At 30.3% G+C, this 12,305-nt stretch overlaps 1 protein-coding gene across 1 annotated transcript; it reads right to left on the bottom strand.

The window, feature by feature from the left end:
• Nucleotides 1-10,302: 10,302 nt before the first annotated feature.
• LOC100779924 (uncharacterized) lies at nt 10,303-11,995 on the bottom strand. The gene is made up of 4 exons (XM_014772363.2): nt 11,818-11,995; nt 11,404-11,642; nt 10,882-11,104; nt 10,303-10,737 (listed from the first exon to the last, which is right to left on the bottom strand). Exons 1-3 carry the CDS (start codon nt 11,956-11,958, stop codon nt 10,882-10,884), a joined length of 603 nt encoding a protein of 200 aa, XP_014627849.1. The 5' UTR covers nt 11,959-11,995; the 3' UTR covers nt 10,303-10,737.
• Nucleotides 11,996-12,305: the final 310 nt, after the last annotated feature.

Raw genomic sequence — 12,305 nt, 5'->3', positions numbered from 1 at the left:
TTGTGCTTGATTATCAAAATTGACTAAACCCTAAACCTTGCACAATAAGTTTTGTACAAAATGAAGTAACTAGTGAAGTGTTTCTCCCACTAAAGTTCTCCAAATGGAGTGTTATTTTTTAACTATCCAAGGCTAATGTATAGAGTGTTAGTAACTAACTATCTAACTAATTAATTACCTAACTAACTAAACTAATTACACAAAACAAAAGCGAAAACACGGTAACGAAGTCATAATCTATCGTCTTGAAAGACCTACGCCTAAATGGAGGACACCACAAAACCTCCCAAAACCTTTGAATGTGTAAGCACAAATAGGTACACCACCTTTTGACATTTAAGGTACAGAAGCACTACCACGAAAAATATGCATAGCAGTTGATGGTTGCAAATGGATGAATTAGATAAAATTTTAGTCATATATATAATGAATAAATTAAAAATAATTCGTTAATCTATTTTTATTCATTAAAAATTTATTTAGAAATTCTATTCATCCATGATTTATTTATTAAAACCATCCATTAACAAATTTTTAAATGAATGAATATCCATTCAATTAAAAAATTATTTAGAAAATAAGAAAATAAAACTATACTTTAAAATTAAAACACACACACACACATGTTTCTCTCTCCCTCTCCTGAAGTTAAATATAACAATTTTTTTTTATTTTCCAATTTATTCATAGGGATAAACGTAAATCAAACTCAATTTTACATGTCCTAATTTTAAAAAATAAATTAAAATGGTTATTTATAAATAAAAGCATTTTTCCAATATTTGATTTCACATATTGGAAACATTTATCTTACCGGAAAGAGAATTTACCCATCACACTAAACAATAAAAATAGCTTTGCATTGCAACAATCTTCATTAACCTTTCACTGAGACCCAAGTTAATTACATTAGCTTCTTGCATGTCGAGCTCTCTAAATCTATATACAACATTTTTTACTAATCATCTCACCAAATGAAGAAAATGTTAAATGCTTTTATTTTCTTTATAAGAGAATTAATAAAAAAAATACTGTCAAAAGAAATCACACTACTCATTTTGTTATGAGCATATTATTTATAACATACTGTCTCGATATCTTCAATATTTCAATTAGTGTTAATAAACTTAGTTTGATCATGACTCAACCAAGTACTTTGTCATTAAATCATTGGTTCAACCAATGGGTGACCACCGGTCAAACTAGTTGTACTTGTGGTAGAGTGGTTGTTGTTACTTTAAGTATTCAATAGATCTCAAATTACTGGTAAGACATTTATTCTAAATATTTTTTGAAAGCCGGTTGGGCCACAAAAATTGACACCGGTCTGATTGATTATTTAACTTCAAATTTTCTAAATATTCCTTTCGTTGTTAATTATAATATTCTTTTCAAAAATTTATTTGTTTTTTTATAAGATCATTTTCTAACTTTTAGATACATTAATTTTTTTTTACATATTCTTATTTAGTTATTCTCTTTTCAAATATTAATAAGAAATAATTAAGTGAATAAAGAGATAAAAAAATTAATTTTAAAATGATAATATAATTAATTGACAGATTTAATTATGATTAATTATTTTTCTTGGAGAATAAAAATTAGTTAAAAGAATCTTATAATCAAGTATTTCATATGGATATCATCTTTCACTCAAGAAAATAAAAAACTGTGAAAATAAAAAACATTAGCATGCATGTGGACACAATATTCATTTTGATGAATGATTAAAGTGGCTTATGTGTGCTTTTGTGTAATAATGTAATTGGTATATGCTTATTGATTGATGTTCAATGATAGGGTGTGATGCCTCAATAGGGTGTGATGCCTCAATATTGCGGGACTCAACAGCCACCAACCAAGCTGAGAAAGATGGCCCTCCTAATATGTCAGTTCGATCATTCTATGTGATTGATGAAGCCGAAGCAAAGCTTGAATTGGTTTGCCCACGCACGGTTTCTTGTGTTGATATAATTGCCATTTCAGCTAGAGATGTGGTAGCCATGGTAATATCTAAGTCTCCAAACTGTTTTAGACCTGCTAAAATCTTGGTACTCTTTTGTAGACATATTTGATGATCTCATAAAATATCCCATTAAAAAATTTAAATCACATTATAGGTTTGGATAATGCCTAAATAAATTCTAGATAAATATTTAAAAATTTCTATACACACTGTGATCACTCTTTAGTATGTTGGATATTATTATTGATCTCTACATTCCATAATGATCCCTCCATGAAACATTAAAATATCTTGAGGCAAGTGAAAAGAAGTTACTTGTTACAATGGTAATATTTCTTTTAGTCCCAAAACTAGAAAATGCAACAATCATACAATGTGTATTTCAAACTGCAATTAACATTATGAGTATTGAGAAGTACTAGTTAAGGCTCAGCTAATTGATGTCATACACTCAAAAAGTCCGATTAAAAAACATTTGCAATGGTTTAAAATTTCAAAGGAATTTCATGTAGGAAAATGTCGTTGGTCATTAGGTTAACAACATAAAAACGTGCTATATATACTTTAACAGAACACAAGAGGCATCATCATTAGAAATATCACCTAAACATCTCATAAGAAAGTCAACAAAATTTTCATCTAGGCCCATTAAAGAAACCGTGGATTGGATGGATCGACAGAAGCCACAGACAAACAAATATACAGAAATTAGGAAATATCGTCACAATGTTTCTGATAACGATTAAATATGAGTTATTTTGATGATAAAAATATATTAAAATTATCTTTAAAAATATTTATTTAGCCATTATTTTTTGCTTAAATATTAAGATTTGATATTTTTCTTATTTATGATTTGCAGATATGAAAAAAAGAGATTAAAAGAGAAAAAGATCGAGAAAATATTCAAAATATCAAGTAAGATATGATTAAAAACAAAACAAATTCAAAAGATATCAAAAATATCAAAAGTAAGATTTCAAGTATCAGGCTCAAGTCCACTATAACAACTATAAAAAGAAAGTAAACCCAAGCAGAAACAAACACACCACATAACCCTGTTTCATTTACTCCCTTACTTTCTTTCACCCCTTTTATCCCATCAGTTTTTATACCTCATCTGTGGTAAAGCCCCTCAATGGCCATGAGTGGCTAAACCAGTTAGAGCCTGACAGACCTATAAACCAAGCGATGTATAATATACTCACTCTTTATCAATGTAAAGTTGTTTCTATTCTATTATCTTTACTGCTTTTATCTTGCATTATTCATCTTTATATTCTGTTAGGGGTTAGACGCTCGGAAGAGCGTAACTTCTGAATAAGATTTAAAAAAGGTATACATGCATTGGTTTTAGGGGTTAGACCCTCGGAAGAGTGTAGTTTCTAATAGAACAAGAAAAAAGAATTTCATAGGAAAGTCATTGCTAGACATAGAATGATTGATTATTTTATGTCTATGCATTATTGCAAACATCTAAAATTCATACTTCATGCATTTTATTTGTTGAGTCTTTGTAAAGAAGTTTGGAAGATAGATAAATAAAATAGGCTTGCCATCATGAGGAATTAGGGGCAAGTAATTGAACAGATGTGGATAAAATAGAATAACTGATAAAAGAAAAATCATAAATTTACACATCCTAGACAAATAAGACAGACCAGGTCCCAACATTCCAATATTATCACGTCTTGATTTTATTTCTTTTATCTTATAATTTTATCTTTTATTTTTCTTATCTTTATCTTAATCTTTTATTTTCTCTTATCTTTTACTTTTCTTATCTTCTATTTTTATCTTTAAATCTTTTTACTTAAATCTTTTATTTTTTTCTTCTATTTTGATATTTAAATTTTTATCTTATTTACTATATTTTCTTATCTTTATTTTAAATTCTTTATCTATTGCTTTTAAACTTGGATTACAAACATTCCTTTGTATTCGACACTCAGACTTCCAATTACTTTACTACTTGTTATAATTTGGTACACTTGCCAACGAATTAACATCTTCAATGGAGAAATGTCAGATAATACTTTTCCAAGATATTCAACTTCATGCATCCAAAAATATTATTAGTAATTTCAAGAAAATGATATAAATACTCATAATGTTTTGAGTGATGGGAGGTTAATATTGTAGTACCGGGCTGCCCTTAATTTTCTGAGCAGGTAGCTGGTTTAATTAACTTGATTCTCCCCACTATACGAGTTTTTCAAAATTACTTCTCTGTTTTGTTTACACATTACATGCAAAACTAAATTATCTGTTGCATAAATTTTCAGACAGAACAAATTACCGATACCAAAAATCAAGATAATACAAATATTTTTACTTTTGAGCAATATGTTAAGTGCTAACAAAGAAAAAGTCTTTAGGACTCAGGAGATGTATATCTATATAATTATACAAACAAGGCTCTGACTACTTTTTCTCTGTCCTGTTGACACCTGTCCACTGTCAATTCTCTGTCCTGTTGACATCTGTCCAGTTAGAGGCCTTCTTTTATGCTTCTTTGCTCATTGCCACGTGAAGGCTTTCTCCTTTTTTGAAGGTTTATGTTTTACAAGGCCCATTCTCTCTTCTTTGTGCTAGTTGTTGCAATTCCTTATTTCCACAACCACCAAGCCACGTGTCACTTTCTGATTGCCGGATTTCACCGCCCCATTTAATTCCCCTTAATTCCATAACTTTCTTCTCTCTCTTCCATTTCTTTTGCATTCGTCCAGATTCTTCCCCTCCTCTTTCTTCTCTCTCTCTTTCCCTTTCTCTGATTGCTCATTTCTTCTTCTTCCTCTATTCTTTTTTTACTCTCACTTGAACTACAATGGTAGAGGACGTGTGTTTCCTCTACAAGGTACTTCCTTTCTACTTCCTTATTGCTCTTTTTTACCGTCAAACGCGTATGGTTTTTTTTTTTTTTTTCCATTTGTGCGCTGACTCCTTTATCTCACTTTTCACTTCTTCTTCTTCTTCTTCTTCTTCTGTTCTTCTCTTTTTCCCTTTTGAACTACAATGGTAGAAGTCGTGTGTTTATTTATGCAGAGAAGGTGGAAGAACACATTAAAGCTGCGATTTTTATCTCAAAAAATCCAAGAGTACAGGTTCGTAAACACAAAAGCTTAAATTTTTTTGGGTGTTCTGCCTTTATTTTGTTTTTTTTATTTTGCGCTGACCCCTTTCTCTCACTTCTCATTTCTTCTTCTTCTTCTTCTTCTTCTTCTTCTTCCCTCTTGAACTAGAATGGTAGAAGACGTGTGTTTATTTATGCAGAGAAAGTGGAAGAACACATTAGAGCTGCGATTTTTATCTAAAAAAATCCAAGAGTACAGGTTCTTAAACACAAAAGGTTAAATTTTTTTTGGTGTTCTGCCTTTATTTTGTTTTCTGACTTCTCACGATATAAAAGTTTACATTTTTTTGTGTTCCTCAGCCTTCTCCGATGTGCTCATTGCTTCCTACTTTGTGCTGTGCATGTTGCATTTTCTGTTTTTAATATGATTCTCTTCTCATCTTCATTCTATTCTTTGGTCTGATTTTTTGTGGTTTGATTTTTGGGACAGACTACAATAACAACGGCGGTGCTGAAGGTCAGGACGGTGTTGAATACTAATGGTGTCATTTTGAACTATTTTCCCCCTTTTTTGGGGTTGTTATTTGTCTTTATTTGCAAGGTTTTAATTTTGTTTGTTGTTATACATGTTTTCTTTTTAATAATATTTATTTTTTGTTACTGATTTTTCAACTGTGTTTTTGGTTCCTTTTTATTTTCCCGGGCTATCGACGAAGAAGCATTCAGCAGACAAGTTGTTTTTATTTGGAAGGTTTTAATTTTGTTTGTTGTTATGCATGTTTTTTTAATAATGGTTATTTTTTCTTACTGATTTTATAACTCTGTTTTTGTTTTTTTATTTTCTCGGGCTATTGACAAAAAAGCATGATGCAAACAAGTTTTTTTCCCTTTTGTTGTTATGCATGTTTGTTTTGGTACTATTTGTCTTTATTTGCAATGTTTTAATTTTGTTTGTTGTTATGCATGTTTCCTTCTTAATAATAGTTACTTTTTCTTACTGATTTTTACAACTCTATTTTTTGTTTCTTTTTATTTTCCCGGACTATCGCGAAGAAGCATCCACCAGGCAACTTTTTCCCCTTTTGTTGTTATGCATGTTTGTTTCATTACTATTTGTTTCTATTTGCAAGGTTTTAATTTTTTTTTGTTATGTATGTTTTTATCTTAATAATAATTATTTTTTCTTTTTGGTTTTTCAACTTTGTTTTTGCTCCCTTTCTCCAAATTTCTTAGATTTGGTTCTATCTAATTACCTTGGACCCATTGATTGCAGAAAGATATTCATAGGGGGTTTAGCGAGAGAAATGACTATTGGTGAGTGTTTTCTATTTGTATTGCGTTGGTTTGTTTTCTTTTCGGGTTTACCAATAAGCATTCGTGTAATCAACTATTTTTTAAAAATAATTTTGTGTAGCGCAATTCATCAAACACTTAGAAATCGTGGAGAAGACAGTTCAGGTTACCGTGGATTATTGTTTCAAAATGTTAAATTTTTTTAAAAAATAATTTCTGAGAGCCTTTTATTTTCAATTGTTAAAAATTAAGCCCATTGCAATGTGTCCACATGTTGATAGGTTTGGTATTTGGATAGGAGGGAACCACAAGTATATTGGTTTAAGGTGGAGTTTCTTCTGCAGTGGCAACACATGAAGGGTTGGAAACTTCCATTAATTGGAAATCGAAAATGCAAGAGTATTTTAAGATTTATCGCATCAAACTTTAGGTATCAATGACATTGGTTACCACTCTCTTCTAATATATTGTCTTTAAAATACAGGACAAAGAAAATGTTTCCAGGCCTTGAAGGTTTTCCCAATCATACTGAAAATGCTACTGATGTACAGGATGGGATGGATAGGCTATCAAAATTACTTGACAGCATAAGTTCTGTGCACAATGAAGCGGTTTTTATAGGATATTTATTAATAACCATAATAATTGATGATCCAGTTTCATTGGAAAGAGGATTGAATGTTGTTGTGAATCATTATTCGCTGTTTCAGGTTCCTATATCTATAAACTATAGATTGCTTGATGATCAAAGAGAGGGAGTGAGGTTTTGACATGGTTTTCTCAACAACGATCATGGAGGCATACTTGGAGATGACATGTGAGTTGAAAATTGTATTCGCCTTCTCTTTTTGGTCCTTCTTGGCTTGCGACATCTTTCAATCTTCTGCAATTTATATTTATTTTGGGTACTCCCCTAAAGCGTGCAGCAAGGGGCATGCATTTTAAGTTACATTCCTTTCCTTTAAATGCCATATCAAGCTACTCATAAATCGTTTTGCCATGTGCATTTTTGTTTTTTTGCCTTTGTTGAAGCACTATCTAATTTTGTCTCTTTTCAGCATTTAATAATTAGGCTCTTTTTGTTCTCTTAGTCAAAAGTTGAGAAACAAAGTGAAAAATTAGTTAACAAAGGAAAATAGGAATGCAGCAAGGATGCCTCATACATATGCATATCAGATTTTCTGCAACTTCAAAGGACATGGCTTTTTTTGGGGTAAACAAGTTTGTGCATTCTGTTGGTTCTCTTCTAAGGTTTAAAAGCCACAATTCATTCGTTCTCTTATGACAATTTTCCTATTTATTGTAGAAAGAATAACCTAACATTGAGTCATGCCTAATTTAAGAGGAAAAAGTATATAATCTTATATTTAAGATTTTATATTAGAAAACCTTTTTTCTTTTGGTACTTGAGATTCAACATTTTTACCTCTAAAGTTTCAATTTTTTTGCAACAAGCAAAAAAAAAAACCGAAATAAATTTACGGGTACTTGAGATTCAACATTTTTACCCTTAAATCTCAATTTTTTTAAAGCAAGAGTAGTGCTGTTTTCATGTATGCGTTCTTACATGCATGTTAGCTTTTCATTTTGTTTGTATTGGACGAGGTTTGGCTTCTCTTTTGGTGCTGTTTTCATGCATCCTTTCTTACATGCATGTTAGCTTATCGTTTTTCTCTGTTCATGGTACTTTTGTTGTTCTATTTTTTAATGGTAGCTTTGCTGTTGTATTTTCTTTTATCTTTGTTCAGTGGGGCAAAAAAAAAAGAAGTTTAGAACAAACACATGTCTTCTTTGTACTTTTTGTTATTTTTTTGTTTTGATTAATTATTATTATTATTATTATTATTATTATTATTATTATTATTATTATTATTATTATTATTATTATTATTATTATTATCTATGGGTGAAAACAAATTATACTCTGAATTTCTTATTTATTGTAATTGAAAATACTCTATCAACTTTAATGCTGAGATTCACACGAGAGACAAATCACGTCGGTAGAGCAATGAAAATTAGAAATTTTCCTTACTTTCTCTTTTTATATTTAATTAATTAATTAATTTGTTTTGTTGTTATTGTTATTATTATTATTATTATTATTATTATTATTATTATTATTATTATTATTATGTGTTGTTGATTTAACTTTAGCAAGTGTGTTTATTTTTTATCTTATTAACTTTTCAACTTATTTTATATCATTTTTTATGTTTTATTTTTTAAATCACCTTTTTCTTTTTCAGTTAATTAATAATGTTTCTATTTTTATCTTGCTGATTGCTTGTTGTATTTTTATTTACATAATATATTTCTGATTTTATGTGTATTTTAATTATTTCTCTTTATATTTATGGGTGAAAACAAATGATACTCTAAATTTCTTATTTATTGTAATTGAAAATACTCTACCAACTTTAATGCTGAGATTCACACGGGAGACAAATCAAGTTGGTAGTGCAATGAAAATTAGAAATTTTCCTTACTTTCTCTTTTTGTATTTAATTAATTAATTAATTAATTTTATTATTATTATTATTATTATTATGTGTTGTTGATTTAACTTTAGCAAGTATAGTGTGCTACGATTGACAGGGTCGTGTGCTTATTAGATAAAAACATTCTGAGTGCACATGCTCTGATGCATTTGTTTTTCATCTTTTCTAGACTCTAGAATGTCATGTCTCCTGATAATTGAGATTATCTAATTTTGAATTTTGTCATTAAGTTAGGCCATTTTTTTATATAATCTTAGACTGCTTTGGTCGTTCAACTTATTTGTAAGGAAAGAAAAGAAGAATAGTTTCTAATAGGTAGGTTTCCTGTTTTCGGGATTTATTGTTCTTTATTATTATTAGTACTACGAATTTATTGTTTAGTGAACTGAACATTGTTGATGGAGGCATATTGTTGTCTACTCTGCTCATCTTACACATTCCCTGCTATGCTCATCTCATATTTATTTGCTGCTTATTCCAGTGCTTATGTTTTACAGACCATGTAATATCCATGTTCTGTTTTCAGATTTACTTGATTAGAAAAAAAAAACTTATCCCACCATGTTGTGACCTTTCAATATTTTTGCTTCTAATTATTGAACATTTTAATTTTTTAAAGTTACGGGGAAAAGTTTTTTGTTTTTTCCTAACCTTTGTGTTTTGCATTTTCGTTTCCCACAAAATTACCTTTCTTCACTAAATAAGAAAGCCAATAGTAACATAAGCAATGTATTCTCTTATTCCCGTCCTGCATCTGGAAAACAACAGCACAAAGTAAAAAAAAAAATATACAAAAAATTAAAGATTAAACAAAAATTGTGGATTTTTAAAGATATAAAAACCAAATATTTATATTTTGCAATAAAGAGATCATAGTTGTGAATTTTTAAAAATAGAATAATCAAATGTTTTAATTATAAAATAAAGAGATCAAATTGTAGATTAAATAAAATTAAAAAAACAAAATTGCATTTAAGTTTAGCAATTTTTAACTATTAAAATGCTATATGTTTAAATTAATTTAACCTGCATATTTTTTTACATTCAAATTGCTAGAATAGTTTTTTAACTTTAAATTACAAAAAGCATTAACTTTGTGTCCCGTAATCATATACATAACTAAAATTGTTCTAAAACATTATTTTTTATACATGATTATAATTTTTTTTTTGCTGAATTAGATTAAAATTGATTTAGGATAAGAAAAGGTTATTTTTAAATAATATTATTTATAGAGATTACAAAATTATTTAACATAACAACAAATTATTTTTATAGACTGAAACATTTTTTAAAACAAAGACTAAAACTTTTTCTCTGTCCTGTTGACACCTGTCTATTGTCTATTTTTTGTCCTGTTGACACCTGTCCATCTCTTTCTATTATATAAGCAACAAGCCCCTTATGCTTGCTTCTTTGCTAAAAAACAAGACCCTCTTTTATGCTTTCGGTCCACCAATATTTTTTAATTTATTTCCTATGTTTCTTTTATATAATTTAAATCAATTTTAAAATGTTTTCAACACAATCAACTCTTGATACAAATTATCTTTATGTTATATACAAACAGCACACTGACAAATAGTATTTATGTCACTTACAGTAAAATTATACAAACAGCACCCTAACAAATATTATTTATGTCACTTACAGTCTAATGATACAAACAGCACCCTGACAAATAGTATTTATTTCACTTGCAGTAAAATACCGACCCGTGCATCGCACGGGCACTCCACTAGTATCAGATTATTTGGTACAAGACATGAACCATTAATTCTTCAAGCAAACACTGCATCTGAACGAAACACGTACTTAACACCCTTGGTAACGTTTCTGGCTTCATGCAAGAAACATTTATCTCCATGAAGGTGCAGTAGGGCTGTCCCTTCAGTAGGAGCCACCTGTGAAACCAATATTGTATTATCAAGTATCAACACCCAAAGCATATATTCCAAAATTTGCATTGAGCGAAAGTTCACACTCAATTGAAGTGTAAAGGAAATTTACCCAACCCATATTTCACAAGAAGAAGATAAATAGTTTACCTAAGCCACAGTTTTATTTCTTCGACCATAAAACACTGTTTCTCCTCCGACTAAAGGATCAACAGATGAAACTGAGGGGTTGCTGGAATCATTTTTGGGCTTTGATTTAAGTTCACCAGGCCCACCACTCAAATACACTAGTAGAGTATAATAAGTGCGTTTTCCATCTCCAAGATCAACACTTGCATCAAAATGCCGTCCAAAGCGCTGACCAACCTTGTACCTGAAATGCAAAAGTACAGGATCACTAATGAAGGCAAATGCATTTAAATTATCAGCATTTTTCTCAGAACCAAATTTAAAGAGACCAGAGATGTATTCAGTTCATGAAGAGGATAACAAAAAAAGAAAGGAAAATATTAGATGAACATCAAAACGGGACAACATTTGATTTTGAGTGGTGTTTTTAAGATGTGTATATTGGATAAAGATAATTGTATAAAGATAATTATTATACCAGGTTGTTACGAATCTAAACAGTTTGATCTCATTCACGTGAACCTTACGTATAAAGAAACGAACCTATAGAATCTAACATTTGGATTGAGACCTACAGCAACCTTTCCTCGAATTTTAATATCAGAAAAAAGTTTGCTAAGTCCAGACTCCCAAATAGTATCTGCAAGGACAGGATCATCCACCGAAATTCGATCATTATCTCTGTATGCTTCGCCACCTCGACTCCCTTGATGAGCAAAACCAATTTCTTCAGCAATTTTAACGAATGCCTTTGATTCAGCAGAGGAGAAGAAATTCTGGACCTAAAATCCGAAAAAAAATAGAGATTAATAAGCACATGCATACGTTAACTATTGAGGCACTGTTTAACTTGTTTTGGAACATTAAAATTTCAACTGAATTTGAAGAAACCATAAAAAAAGCAATCAAAATCGAGTTGAAAAACTGAAAACCGAAAGAAGAAGATGGAATTATAACCGAAAAGAGATCGAAATCTAGGAGGTGGCTAATCTGAAGATTCTTTTTGGGTTTGATGAGAGGCCATTTTGCCGCGGGTTTCTTCGGAGCCGTCTCCTCTGTGTCTCCCATTTTTCGCTTCCTCGTTGACTTCTCTGTCATTACACTGCCACTATCGTCTCTCTCTCTTTACGTGTTCGGTCCAATTTCTGTTCAGTCCATGCCTTACATAATTTTTGGACCTTATTCGTTGGGCCCGTGAAAAAATTAAGGCCCATTCTATTTCCAAACAGTGTTTCGGCTTTACCGCCCCAAGTTTTCTTTGTATTTTTCGCTTCTAAGTATAGAACTTATAAATTGCGGTGTGCACACCCCCCTATCGGTCTCATCCAAACTTATCTTAATCAAGCCTATTTAGGGTTATAGTCTAGAACACACACACAACTCATTCGTTCGACACTTGTCATTATTCCAGCTTTAAACAAGTATTTGTTTACAAAAAAACAATC

Source organism: Glycine max, chromosome 20, assembly GCF_000004515.6.
Source record: "Glycine max cultivar Williams 82 chromosome 20, Glycine_max_v4.0, whole genome shotgun sequence".
NCBI classification, from domain to species: Eukaryota; Viridiplantae; Streptophyta; class Magnoliopsida; order Fabales; family Fabaceae; genus Glycine; species Glycine max.
Note: the sequence above shows the minus strand (reverse complement) of the source record. Positions and strands in the feature narration are given on the sequence as shown.

What these genes read in the sequence shown, in the direction of transcription:
- LOC100779924 (XM_014772363.2), bottom strand. Translation starts at nt 11,958, where the DNA reads ATGACAGAGAAGTCAACGAGGAAGCGAAAAATGGGAGACACAGAGGAG. An exon ending in TAGATTTCGATCTCTTTTCG is followed by an intron (nt 11,643 to 11,817) that starts GTTATAATTCCA and finishes TTCGGATTTTAG; the next exon opens with GTCCAGAATTTCTTCTCCTC. An exon ending in CCAAATGTTAGATTCTATAG is followed by an intron (nt 11,105 to 11,403) that starts GTTCGTTTCTTT and finishes TTTGCATTTCAG; the next exon opens with GTACAAGGTTGGTCAGCGCT.